The sequence below is a fragment of the Urocampus carinirostris genome, chromosome 5, assembly GCF_059441175.1.
Source record: "Urocampus carinirostris isolate Australia breed hairy pipefish chromosome 5, RoL_Ucar_1.0, whole genome shotgun sequence".
Lineage (NCBI taxonomy): Eukaryota > Metazoa > Chordata > Actinopteri > Syngnathiformes > Syngnathidae > Urocampus > Urocampus carinirostris.
In genome coordinates, this window is record NC_142353.1 from 21,151,797 (window position 1) to 21,166,795 (window position 14,999).

The 14,999-nt window shown below is 38.5% G+C and overlaps 1 protein-coding gene across 1 annotated transcript in view; it reads right to left on the minus strand.

The window, feature by feature from the left end:
• Positions 1-793: 793 nt before the first annotated feature.
• ptch1 (patched 1) overlaps positions 794-14,999 on the minus strand; it is a 63,627-nt gene continuing 49,421 nt past the window's right edge. Inside the window, exons 19-22 of the mRNA XM_088336138.1 lie at positions 10,949-11,048; positions 9,096-9,440; positions 7,941-8,379; positions 794-5,537 (exon numbers count right to left, since the gene is read on the minus strand). Of these exons, the coding sequence (XP_088192264.1) occupies positions 7,942-8,379; positions 9,096-9,440; positions 10,949-11,048 (883 nt within the window). The 3' untranslated portion in view covers positions 794-5,537; position 7,941. The remainder of the gene's footprint in view (positions 5,538-7,940; positions 8,380-9,095; positions 9,441-10,948; positions 11,049-14,999) is intronic.

A 14,999-nucleotide genomic window follows, 5' to 3' on the forward strand; every position in this document is an offset into this window, starting at 1 on the left:
TCCCATGGTAGCCCACAAGGCAGCTTGGCGTACTCTGTCAACCACCTTCTTCAAATCCACAGAGACTTGTTTCACTGGTGTTGTTGAAACTTCTCGCATAGGATGCGGAGATTAAAAATCTGTTCTGTGTTTCTCCCTCTCTACCTGAAACAGGCCTGTTCTTCGGCTGGGCTGTTTTCAGCCTGTGGTTTCAGACTGTTGAGTAGGGCCTTTTGCATAGCTTTACTTGCATGGCTGATGAAACTGATGGTTCTCTATTTGGAGCATAGTGGAGGTTTTCTTTCTATGGTAGCATAATATTTCCCTAAAATCTACTTTGAAGCTTCAGTCATTGTTTCTGAGAACTTGGTGGTAAGGGTTTTGACATCTTTGATTGGGGCAAGCAAAGGAGCAGACTTCCTGCCAATAAAGGCCCTGAAGCTCTCGACCACCTGTGGGTCTTTCAATCGCTTGAAGTCAAAATTCACTCTTGTAACATTGTGGGATCGTGATGTACGACGAGTAAAAACTATTTTTAATATCATTAGCAAAACGGAGGTTTGTGGCATTATCACCCCCAATGCTTACTGTACCCTAATATTTGTCCAGGGCTTCTTTGAAAGAATGCAGTCTTGTCACACACTGGCTGTGGTTTGAAACTACACTCCAGCTATACTATTGATCAGTACAGACCTGCTGGCATTGCCATACAGCTGTTTAATGTTCTGAATAATGTGAAACACAATCTAATATGTTAAAAGATTTAAATGACTCAGAAACATGAAAATAAAACTCCAGCCAGACCACATTATCCTTGCATTTCCATTTTTTATTAATAAAGTTGAACAAAGACACAAATAAGTTATATTTTTTTCAATTGTATTAGTTAGATTTCTAACAGTGTTTGAACATGAATATTTGGCGAGCTAATACAAAGTTGTACTTGGATGGCCACACACGCACACAAACGCTCACACAAACACACTAAAAGACACACTCCCGTGTAATACTGATGGGTAGGCGTTGACGTTGTGTACACCTTTCCCGTGGTACGGTACGCTATATGATTCAATATAAACTCTTTCAAATATACCTCTGTCAAAATAGCCTTGACCGCTACTATGTACACTACAAAAATAAATTTTCATATAAATAAATTATATGGCATACATTTATCTTTGTAACGGAACAACAGTATACATCCAAAATGGCAGTCTAAAAGGATTGCTTTTTTTTTTTTTTTTTTTATTTTACTCGGGAAGAAAAAATCTTATAAGAGCTATGATGAAACCTGTAGTGTAAAATTGTTATACCATCTTTTCTTTGTCCCCCTATTTAACATTAGTTAGCACTTTATACAGATCAAAAACAATATTTTTTTCTCATAAAATCCCTGCATTTGTTATCCACTGGCATCACAACGACAACATATTTTATATTACAAAAAATATAAATATCAAAATTGACTTTCGAGAACAAACAAACAAAACATATTTTAAATGGAATACAATAGTTGCCAGCTATGATTCTCTCGTCTACTGCCAATATGACGCGGAGAGAGAAAACATAATAAAAAGAGATCGACTTTGTTCATGCAAGCAGCTGATTGGATAGAGAACAGGAAGTAAAATAAGACATTGACAAAATAGGGGCTGCTCGAGTAGGGTCCTGGGTCGCTTTGGTGATCATTCTAACTCCAGTTAACAAAACATACATACCATAAATTACGGACTACAAGCCGCTACTTTTTTTGTACACTACAGCTTTATATACGGTTCGGTTTGTTCTTTTTTTTTTCAGGAGGCGTATGGTTGCAAGGGAATCAGACTTTTTAATTTAACAAGGCATGTCAATTTCTGCCAGGTTCCCTGAAGGTCAAAGTAAAGAAACTGAATAAAGCACTGGCAGTAGTAACTAAGAGTTCCTGCGGTAGCTAAATGCCTCGTCACCTAATTAGTGACGCGCATGAATGGATAAACAAGATTCCCACTGTCCTTATGGAGTAAAATTGAGGTTTTGCGAAATCAACGGAAAAATGTGTAAGAAAAGTAATATATTGTGCCACGATTTTAAGACACTCCTATGCGTACTCTGTCCTCAGTTGTCCACTGGAAATAGTCCGCAAAGGAGTGTATTCATTGCGGTGTTGCTTTGAAAATGTAAGAAAAGGACGTGAATTAGTTTATATTTATAACTGTTTAAGCCTGTTGCTTTAAATCCAGTGCTTCTCATACAGAAATAAGTTTGGGATTTGGTCTTAATTTTGCACATGCGGCCTTTCATCAGGTGTGATTTGTAGTCCAGAATTTACGGTAGGCAAAATGCTAATTTTATGCATTTAGCCATTAGCAGGCTTCTAGGTTTACTAGCTTAGTGCTTGGTCTAAAAGGAAAAAAAATCTTGAACAAAGATGGTTGTTGCGACGGGCTGGAGTAGAATTAAGCTAGTACAGTATGAAGTGCGAATATTTAGCTTATCCGCTAGGTTTGAACCAGATGAGGGTTTACTGAGTCCCCTCAAAGTTCATTTGGACCCTGTTCCAGAACGTTCTGAGGTTGTTGAAGAAAAACAAAAATGTTAGCAGCCTATTAAGGTTAAAAAAAGATAGAAATTTTAAAAGTATGGGTGGGGAACATAACGGCTCATGGGCCATTTAAGAGCATTTCTTGCGGCTTTTGTCTAGTTAGCTTTCAGCTAATATGTAAGTTAGCTAATTTAGCATTTTTTCTTCACTTCACAAAAGAGGTAGGACCTTAAGCCAAAGCCCGATGCCGACCCAAATTCCGGCCCGGGTCGGGCCTAGATCGTCAATCATTACGCTCAGGGTGGGCCGGCTTCCCTCTCGCTGACTTTAAAAAAATAAAAGCTATGTTTATAAAAATGTATACTAAAACGATGTGTGAATAATGTACTAAACGTTTGCAATGTCAATTGAAATACTCCTTCCTGTCTGTCTATTAGCCATCCTGTATGTCTATTAAATGTTCTTCCTTTGTCTCTGCCTCTCTCTCTTTTAAAGTGCCGTGCTATATTCTTAAGGACGTACCGCTGCTGTGGTTTATGGCCCAATTTTCAACCGGTAATTAAAATAAGTAAGTAAAATAACAAATGGCCTCAAAAGTTTCCCGTCAACTTTTGAAAAATAATCGTCAATGATGAAAAATTGTCAGGGAATGTAACCTCTGCAGTCAGGGATTTATAAACAATATATGTGTTTATACAGTCTTGTTTAACTTATATTTTGTCCACAAAATCACCTCTCCTCCTTCTGAGTCCTCACAAATAAAATATGAAATTTCGGCTTTGCTTCGGGCTCGGTCCTGCAAATCGAGTTAATCGGTCATTCTCGAGCTTTAATGGTTGCGGGTCGAGATCGGGCTGGATTTTTTTAGGCTTGATCTTACTATTACTTCACAATATAAGTTAATAAGAGGTAAACAAATTTTTTGGTGCACGTTTTGATGGATACATTTAACCGGTTGTAGGATTAGCAGTCTTTTGTTCTATTTAAATAAACAAAAGTGCTTTACTTATGTTTGAGTGTACTCCTTACTCGTGAGACTACTTTAGTCAAGAAATCGGAGGCCTTTTAAATTACTTCAACGGTTCCCCACCCTTTTCAACAAAAAAAGGAACTCCCAAATAAAAGAAGCTGAGTGCACAAACAGTTTTCGATTAAGAGGCAGTGATTTGATAAACAAACAAAAAACAAGCTTCATTGAAAAAAAAAAAGTCTTCATATTTGCTCAACTTAAATAGCACGCATAGCGTGTGGAGTTAAAACAGTCCTTGTTATAAAAACTACCACAGGTTTGTGATAAGAAGTCATAGGTTAACCGGTGTACCTTTGTCGAACAACCTTTCACAAACACGTCCATGTTTTATACACACATAAACACACGTTTGTACAAGCAAACATCTCTAATCTTGTTTACACTCAAATATGAAATGAGTGTAAAATAACTAGTCTGCTTGCTAACTCTCATTGGTGGTGGGGATCAAAGAATCACAATATGGGATTGCAATCAACAATTATATCACAATTTGGTGTTTTGTTAATACTATAAACATTCCAATAACATCACAATAGTTTTCCCCCCACTATATCAGTAGCATATACTATTTAACCCAAAATTAAAATATCATTCAATATTATATTGCTAAAAATGTTAGCACTATCACAAGTTTGGTTCAGGGTTCGTACACCGTTTTTACGGCTAAATTTAAGAACTTTTTAAAGATGCCCAAAGCCAACTATCCAATTTCTATTCTCAATTTTTGTGAAGTATGAATTTTGCAGATCTACAAATATATCTGTGATTTAAATATGTGATTTTCAATCTTGTTGTTGCCTTTGTCAAGACAAATGATCTTTAAATCACAAAAATATTTGTTTTTTAGACGAATCTCTCCCCATTTAAGCGTAAGGTAAAAATGACATGTAGCTTACATTTCCAGTTGCAGGAAGTTCTTCCTGAGACAATTTACAACTGGAAAACGCTACCTTCATTTTTTGCATGGCACATAATAAATGTCTGTAATACTTGCAATAATACACATTTAATATTTGCCCTGTTTAAGTATAGCATGAACCTTAGGAGGTGATGATGCTTCATAGGATAATGCCATACAAACAAGTGCCGGCTATGGTCAATCACAGGGGGAAAGGGAATGTAATGGCAAAACGAGGCACCGGAGAGCAGTGTCAGTGTCATTTTTTAAGCAGATTTGTGCAACAATTTCAGGCATTTACAGACAATTAACCCAAAATTCAAGCACATTTAAATCCATGAAAACAATACATTAAAATTCAAGCATTTTCAAGGATTTATAAGCACCCGCACGAACCCCAATACTAATACATTAGGAGTGAATGATGATTGGTCAAATTTTATGAACTGATACAAGTATTTTGCGATAAGTTGGAATTTTTACGAAACAGAACTGTTTTGTTTACTACCAGATTAGAGGTTTCACAATATTTACAAGATACAAATTTTATAAAAATGGAATAGAATTTTTAGGATTATGAACTGGTATTTCAACACTGTGATGATGATATATTGGAAGGAAAACTTTAAGGGTGAAAATTGCAGCATTACCTTAACACTAATACTCATGCAGAGATGGTATTTACTATATAAAATATATCTGACATTTGTATTATAATGCATTGGAATATCACATTGCTTGGTCTGTGATGCCCACCATTAGCATGTTGTTTTGTACTCTTTTTCTATATATTTGCATAGTTTGAAATGGATCAACATGATGTTTTTGAATCTCACACACAAATCCATGTACACAATAAACACAATTGCAGTCCCACAGGACTTGCACATCTCTAGTTTCTAAAAAACAGAGAGCTAATTGATTTGTTTCTATTTACATATGTATACATTTTTTTAAATATATATAGAAATATTTTAAGACAAAACACCACGGGGTTACAGTAAGAATGAGCACCATGAGGAGAATGATTTAGGACCGTAGGTGAGCGGCGCCGGTCCGAGTAAACAGCTTGAAGTCTGTCTTTGGCTGTGGCAAGCACAAACACACTGCAAGAGAGACAGGAAGTATTATTAGTAATGTCATTCAATACTATCGTTAGTTTTCATTCAATCATTATCCAACCCAAGGGTCGACGAACCAAAATGTTGAAGAACCATATAGGAACACAAAAAAATATGTCTGGTGTCACAAAGTATTGAATAGCCTTGTATACATATGCCTTATCATGAAAGCACCACATGCTATACGCTTCTATACTAGTTATTTCATTTTCCGCATGCAGGCGCTTTTGAGTTTTTCCTTGCCTTGATGTAACTTTCAGATCAGGGGATGGTGTCTGTACTACCTTTGAGACTTCTTGTGATTTAGGGCTATACAAAAAAACCTGACTTGATTTAACTATATAATTAGCTTACTATCCAAAGTTGGTTACAAATTTATATTGAGCTGGCAAGATTAGATGTTTATTTTACCTGCAGCGCATCCTGAATGACGCACCTGGTAGAATGCCGTCTCAAGTTTAATTTTATTACAATAATAAAGAATTACAGTGTGTTCCGTTGTTTTAATTAAATTGAAATAATTTTGATGGCATTTTTATTTTGAGGCTTTAAAAAAAATGAATTGGGCAAAAACAAAATTAATACGCAGCATGCATCGATGAAGCAGCTACCTTTAGCAAAGATACAGTATATAAAATTGAATTAAAACTGTTTACGTTAGATTTCTGTGCAAATTTAAAACTTGTTGGTGCATGGGTAAAACGCAGCAGCAGCCACTGTATTGATGTCTATGACTTGCTGACCAGTGACGTTTGCTTCACCATCTTAGCGGAGAAAGGCGTGTCTTGGATTTTCTTTCATACCTCGGTTTGGTTCTTGAACTCTGCAAAAACAGTGGTACCTCGGTTTACGATCAACCCATCTCACGAATGTTTTAGTATCCGAAGTGTGCTTTGGGCTAAAATCATCCTCGTTATACTATCAGTTTTTCAGTATCTGAAGTCAGTGACGCCAAATGGTTTAGTTCGTTAATATATTGGTAGCAGCAACCGGGCTTAGTTTATTTTCGCCATTACGCATCGTTAATGTTTCCAGCCATGGGTCCAGCAAAAAAGGAGTAAAAAAGAGCCAAGAGTACAGTAACCATCGAAAAGAAGCAAAATATTATCCCAAAATATGAAAGTGGCAATAAACGAACATTTAGGAAAGCTGATTTGGATCATGTTATCGACGGCAGAAATTAAGGAAGCGTTCGCCTGCGGGGAAAACTGCAGGCCTTTATCATAGAAAGACATAAGCCAAAAGTGGACGGTCAATGGAAATTTTTGATAAAATCTGTCTGAAACATTTCAAAATCATTACGAGACCACAGTCTGAGCGACCATACTGGCACAGTGAGTGGAAAAGCTTGCTAAGACATTTAACTGACTTTTTACACTTTATAATTTTCATTCGGTTGTTGTTGTTTTGTTTTTAAACTGTTCTCGGATAATGAAGCTTTGTACTGTATAACAAATAAATAATCTGCATTTATTTAGCCCTCTTTCTTGTTTTATCTATACTATGTGGCATATTTATAAACATTGTCTGCAGGGCAATATCAATTGATTTAATGGGGGTTTGGTTCAATTGATGACCTGGAAACGGATTAATACCATTACAATATATTGCAATGGGAAAACATGCTTCGATTTACAACAATTTCATTATACAATGTCACTGCTGGAACCAATTCATTTCGTAAGAAGATTATGTTGATGAAATATTTTTCTCCCGGATGGCAACAAAACCTCCGGTGGTAGTAAAGTTTGAAGATTCAATCCACTTCTTAAATCTGTGAGATTCAATCGCACTTTCCTCACTTCACACAGGTACTCGGATGCAAATTTAGCATGCTTTTACTGGAAATGTCTTTCAGCGTTGCTCTTTTTGTTATTTGACAACTTTTTGATAAAGAACAAACATTCAGGAACTCCTCTTGCATAGGCAATGAATGCAAATGATACGGTTTTAGAAACATTGTTTCTTGTTCTCAGTAAATTCTAACTTTTTACATTTGGGGTCTTTGGCCCGTCACCCCCCGCTAGTTTGTTTACAACAGCCACATGCGTGGTTTTCCACCTTGATGATGTGTCGCAGGCTATGATGCAAATAATCTTTGACAAAAGAGTCGACATTTTCTAGATCTATATCTCTCGACATTTTTACAGCATTGGAAAATGTTAATAATGTTTGTATTATGCTTGTTTTCCTAAAGAAACCATGTTAAAAGGAAAAAAACACATATTTCACTCCATTATCTTTTTCCATTGTAAAAGGTATTTGAAAAAGCGCCCAAATAACACTAGATAGAGCTAAAGAGCCACATGCAACTCCAGAGCCACGGGTTGCCGAACCCCGATCGAAGCGTAAAGCGGAAAGACAAACTTATCAATCTAGCACACCCACCTCAGCTGGCCCCCCTGCTACTGTTGCTATCAGCTGCCTCAAACTCCAGATCCTGGAGTTCCATGGCCTCCGCCGTGCTCCGTGTGGTAGGCACGTGGGGGTCCTGAAAAGACGATTGCGGCTCGTCCTGGCGGTAAGCGTCCGTTGCAGAATACGGATGGTAGGAGGAGCCGGCAGGATGGACGGCCACTGTGACGGAGGCAGATGCCGTCACCGTAGTGACGGGCTGCACGTAAGGGTTGGAGCGGTAGGGGGGCGCATGGCCCCGGCAGCCGGAAAACTGTTCCCTGTTGTGGCCGGCGGCTCCGGCCTCGGTTGAGGTTTCAAAAGCGTCCGTTCGCGGGCGGCCTGGAGGTGGGGCCTGCCGGTGCTGCTGGACTTTAGGGTCCCTGGCGTGTTGAGGAGCGCTGAGCCCGGGTCCAGCGTTACAACCCTGAGACTGTCAAAAACAAAATCAAATATTTACCTCATACAAGAATCAATAACAACAATAATATCCTTACTATAAGTTATCTTCACTGCTTATTCTTACTAGTTTTAAAAATGCATGTTTATATGACAATTTATGTATTTCTCTTATTATGGAAAAGGAGGTTTTTTTTAGCGTCTCCTAGTGGTGAAAAAAAGATTTCAAAAACAATACTAGAATAATTAGTAAGAAATAAAATACATGAACTATCTCTACAAACAGGGATATTTCAAAAAAGGTCCAAAAAAATTGTTCTTTTTTTTTAATAAAATGAGGAAGCTGAGGTGACTGTTAGCCAACTTGCTGCTATTGGTAGCCCCAAAATACCAAAAACCTTGTAAAATGTTGGGGGTAAAAAGTTCAAAGAAAAATAGTAAGGTTTGGTCACTTTGAGTCTCCGTAGTTTGTACACTACATTGCACTACACAACAGCGACATATAGTGGTTAAATATCACACCGTACCCCTTTAAATATATGAGTGGTAAATGATACAATACAATGTTCCTAATTCTCATCAAACTCTTCAGGGATGGAAACATGGTCTTTTTTCTTTAAAAAAAAAGCAATTATTTTGTGGTTAATTCTATACCTTTATGGAATTACATGTTGTATAACAATTATTTTCATTTTTAGTGACGATAGAAAATGTAATTTTGTATGCAGGCAAGAGGAAGTATGGTATTACCGAGGAAATATTATTGGCTGATGCGTCTGACTGCCTGGTCATACGCCTGTTGCCCGATGCCACCCTCCTTTCTTCTTCTATCCTGGCCATCCTGCCCCTGCTGGCGGGTGGGTGGCACTGCTGCGGATGCTGTTCCCGGGATCCAGCTTGATCCCCGTGCCGGGGCAAGTTGTCACTCCTCAGTTCCTGGCTGATACCTGAGGTGCTGCTATTGGAGCTGTACTCGGAATCCGACGAATCCGAAGCCGTGCCCGGAGTGGCGGGTCGGGGACGAACCGAGAAGCGCACCACGTGGGATGGCGAATCTGGGGTAGGTAATCTACTGCGACCGTCCACTGGGGATACCTGATATAAATTGATCAAATGTATTATTATACATTGGGGATACAAAATACAGTGGTACCTTTTCATACGGGCTTAATTTGTTTCGAGGTCTTGCTTCTCGATATGAAATGATAATGTGAATTGGCCTGTTCCCGACCTCCCAAAAGCATAAACGTGAACCCCATGTAGCTATAAAACACATCTTCCTACAGCTAAAAACACTTTTAAAGAGTAATCCAAAGTACAGAAAAAAAATAAGATTAAAATAAACAAAACAAACGTTTGTGTGTGTTGCGGAGAAAGACTTCATTGCAAGCAAAATGCTGAAGATCGCATACATGTCAACCTACATGTGTTCCCCATATCTATACGTTTTTTTTTAGCATTTCAAAATGTGTACGCTGTATAACATTTTTTATACATGAATCTTTTTTTTTTTTTTCGAAAAAGACCGATCTCATCTTGCCCTTTCATGATTGCTCATTGCACTCACCTGTACCCGCTCGTTTGGCGCCAGCTGCTGCTAGTTGCCTGATTGAGTCCCCCCCTATATATACCCTGTACTCCAGTCATCCCTTGTCAGTCCGTCAGCAAACCTCGGCATATGCAAGGCAAGTACTTTGACTCTGGCTCCCGTCATCCCGTCTTCATCCGTATCCTACTCTTCTGTTCCTGATTTCCCGTTTGTCTCCGGCTAGCGACCGGTTTTGTCTATTTGTCTACGCTCTGATCTCCCGCTCCGGCTAACGACCCGTTTTTGACCACCGACCACACTCTGATCTCCCGGTCCGGCTATCGACCCGTTTTGCCAATTTGACCACGCTCCGATCTCCCGCTCCGGCAAATCAACTTCCGCATTCCGATCACTTTCCGATCCCGCTTGCTCCCCCTGTACAGCGAGCACCGAATCGCTGGCGTTTGTTTCCTTGATATTCCAATACATTTTTGAGTGAAACGGTACGCGTTTGGTTCTACCATATGTTCTGGTTCTGACAGGCTCATTTTGGCTCTTATCCGGATCGTCCCGGTCACTGGTAGCACATGATGTCATCATTGAAGATTGCTAATATTGTACTGAATATTATATTTGACATACTCTGTCTTGCTGAGAGTAAATAGGTGACGCGCTGTGTTTGTAAATTTTGTTACCACTTAATAAAGAGGATTTGCAATCATTATTAAGGGTAGCAATTGGTGTTGACACATATGAGATCAAGAGACTGTTAATACGAAAGCACTTATTGTACACTTGAAATACAAGTTACACACATAAACATTTTGCAGCACAGTTCCTTTTTTTCCTGTAGTAGTTTGCATGCACAAACTGAACGAGCTGATGCTGGCAGTGAGCAGTCACAAACAATGAGCAGTCTTAAGCTGTCTCTAGTGATAGCCTCTGGGACTGTTCATGTACTGGATTTTCCTTTTTTTGTTGCAAATAAAACTCAAATACCGAAATTCTTGTGTCAAGAGGTGTTCTACTTAAGAGGATTCATTGTACGTTGTTTATAGTTTGTTCATTTGCTCACCTCAGGATAGGGTCCAAAGTAGGACAGTAAGACAGGAAGAAGGACGAGTCCATTCAGAACTCCCAGAACTGTTAAGATGGCCAATACTGCAAAAAAGTACCTGCAAACACAACCCACGCATAAGTCAAGCTATGAAATTTTAAGTGTGAGTTTACAGTTATGTCTAACAATAACTAAGATGATTTTTTTCCAAAAATGAAAAAACAGACAACACTAAGTTGAATCACATCCAAAAAGCAGATGCTTATATAAATCTGAGTTAAATACTATTGAGTATAACATGTTTAAGCTTTAACTCAGATTGAAATATTAAAATCTACTTTAACAAGAGCTAAAGCTAAAACAAATAAAGATTTAAGCCATGATTAAGGAGTAAAATCAAAAATGAAAACAAATTCAACACTTTCACTTTTGAGTTAAGGGAGACTGTGTAATTTCACCACTAGACGTCGCTGTATTTTTAGTGCAACAAAAAATGGTTGCTAAAAAGCACAAGGAACAATACAACCTACAGAAAATCAAAGTGACCAAACTGTACAATTTTTCTTCTCATATTTTTGCCCAACCTTTTGTGAGATTTTTGTTTTTTGGGGTACCCATCGCAACAAAATGGCAGACAGTGATGTCACCACCCTTTAGGTCATAGGTCAGGTCTAAGCCATATGTTTTGTAAAATAAATACAAATTTCTTGACCTACGTCCATTCAAAAAAAGCACGTGTATTTTTGCCTATGATAAAAAAATCATATTGTTTTTGATGGAGTTTTTTTTAAACACAAAGAGTCGCTAAATAATACACAACATCCCTTTAAGCGTAAACACCACTAATAAGTACTCCTGCATCGATTGTATTTCAGAAAACCGACTTGTTTTCTAAAAAGGACATTATGTCGAGCCTTATAGTTGTAAAATATTTCTTCTAAAAAAACTTTATTCATTTAAATAATAAATACAAAATCTCAAACTATCAACGTGTATATTTCAAAATATTTGTAGGTTGTGAAATCATTTTTTTAACATAACATGAGTAGCACCTAAAGTGAGCTGACATCATTCTCTATCTGGCTGATCCGGTTACTCAAAACAAAAAAAGGCTGGACAAAATGATGCATTCTGGGCCTTTGTAGTGTGTATTCTATGTTTCGCTTTTTACCACTATTCTTTGATTATACTACATTCAGCGACATTTAGTGCTTAAATAGTAAACACTGTCCCAAAAGGACAAATAGACAGAACCGTACACATATTTGCATGTTTATGATCATCTTCTACATGCAAAGAACTTTGGAATATGACCAAATAGTAACAAATCAAAAAAATAAACCCTACGAAATAACTGAAATTAAAACACCAAACCACTACCGGAAGTAATCTCAAATACACTTGACCCCTCTACAAAACCATGCTTGCACTTGTGTGTTTGAAACAAACCAGAAATGTACCTGATGTGTTTTTAAGTCCGCCTAAAAAGAGGTTAGTCTTGAAGATGCCGTTGTAAGAAAAGAAAGAGGAAGAATAATTAGCCAGCACAGGTTAATACAAAAAGACAAAAAGTGATGGGTTAAGGGGGTTGGAGGTGGGGGGCATAAGGGGGCCACCCTCTTCAGTGTATAAGTATGTGTGTGTGTGGTTTGTGAGCAAAACACGAGGAAAACAAAGCAAGGAGGAATGTGAAGGGAGGAGGAGCGGGGAAAAAGAGGGTCGACGAGGGGGCCTCCTCTCTTAAGAAAGTGAATGGAGTGAGGGCTATAGAATTTAGAAGCAAGAGCAATTTACCGGAGGAAGGAGCACCCACACCACCTCCTCCACTTCTATGCCCCCCACTCGTCTTTTATTTCACCCTCTTGCTTTTTCTCCCTTTTTTTTTCTAAGCTAAGCTCCTGTGAAATTCCCGGGCCACTCCACAAGCCACAATCCTTCTGTCTGATTAAATCTTCAATGTATCAGGTAAAAAACAACACGTTTTACCCTTTAAAATTTGAAAGTCTCAATCAGGAGCCCCACCTCCGTTGTCTACAGGCATAACCCGAATACAGCTGTGCCGTTCGATATGATTTACTCTGTAACCATGCTAAAATGTAAAAAACTCAAAACAAGCAAAGTCGCGTTGCTCAATTAATCTTCCTTCACTGAAATTAACTGGAAATTTCATTTTAAGGTATGGAGCAGATGCATGGAATGAAGTCTTCAACTGCTTCTGACTCGCACAGCAGGTGCTTTCATACTGAGCCAGTTCCTGATTGCAACATCAAATGATGTACTTGGTAATCAGCAAGTGGGAAATGAACCACATGCTGCTGCAGCATGTACCTAACATTCTATAGTGGTGTCCAGGGCCTGCAATGTCTTCTCTTCTGGCCTAAAAATATCTGAATCACATGATGTAATTGTATTTTGTCCATCAAGACTTATTATATTAATTCCAAATTGTCTGTCAGCTTGCTTTCATTGCTTCTCCCTGGTTACACTGCTTCGAGATGTGTGCTTTCATATTTAAGCATTCAACGATCACATTTCAGCCGTTGCTTGTTGTCAGGGTCAGGAATCTGACCGGAGGCCTTCGCAATCAGCTCTGAGGCATAAAATAAGTGATGATGAAACTGTTGTTTTAGCCAATCAGATTGAGTGTTTGCGAGTCAGCGCCTGCAAGCGGGCCTTCACCACCGGTTTCACAAACTGATTGGCTACAATGAAAATGTGAAGAAAAGAATCACTGTGTCCACTGCTTTTGTCCAATTTTCAGCCATAAATCGAATAAAAAAGTATGCCAGGAATAGGACAGGACAGGCTTATTTTCAGCATTAGCGCTGATGGCGATAGTATAAGAATTATGCACGGGTAAAAATGATTTTTGGTAAGTGACATCAAACTTATCCATGTGGAAGAGCTTAGGAAATGCACAAACGATGGTATTTAGTAGTTTTGAGCAAATATCTGCAACAGCTGAGCCAGTAAATGAAAAAAATGAATGTGTGGCAAATACTGTAACCTAAACTATAATTCTGATTGTGGTCCAGATGATGTGGGGTAAAGCCGAAATCACGTTCAGGACATGTGCTCACACACAAACACACATCACATGCATGCGCAGTCTACATATGGGGCCCGGCTGCCCCCGACGAGCTGTTTAGAGAGAAAACATTCACAGGGCTGACAGGAGAAAGTCAGGGAAACACTCACAGCAAGAAAATACGAGCATGGCTGTGCTGCTAATGCGCTGTCTCAATGTGCCGCTTTGTTTGCTCAAACAACAGCAGAACTTTCCAAATGGAGGGCCAGAAAGCAAAAAAAGCTGCTGGAGGTGACTAGAGAAGCGTCCACTTGGGCTTCAACGATTAGTCCAAGTTGTCGACCATTTTTAAAAAAATAAACCGTTTGCAATCGACTCCATTGTCGACTATTGTCGCAACGTTTTTTCTTACATACTGAGGAATCTCTACATGAATATAATCTCTGCTGAGAGTCATGCATGTGCAATAGCAAAGACCGTCCCTGCCTGGAGCGGTAACATAAACATACAGAAATGGCAGCGTCAACATCAATGCATACCAAAACTTTGAAAGTTTTGGAGGATTTCAGCCAGGAATCAGCAAAGTTTGCAAAGCAGACCATGTGTATCGTAGCGGTAGAACTGTGTCGCACGAACATTCGAAAACCACATCCGACAGTTGAACCAAACAGAGTCTGCCTCGCCTCAGTAATGTTTTAGTAACGTTTAATCGGATGCTGAAATGCATTGTACATTTTATATGTATTTTCCGATAAGAGAGCTCGAGCGTTATCCTATATTGTGCCGGACAAACTATTTGTAATTAAATGCATGCAGTCCGAGAACAAACGTTATTTGTGAAAACCCTTTGATATTAAACTGTTGAGAATCGATAAGTAACTTTGTTACAGATTTTACGGTTGAACACTGAATGTACTTCACAATATCACATTTATGTTTTTTACTGTTTTAAGCAGCTAATGTGCCTTTTCATGGTTTGCAGGGATACAAAATGTTTATTTTAATTAACTGTTTATTTGCCTGTCCCTAAATAAATGGAAC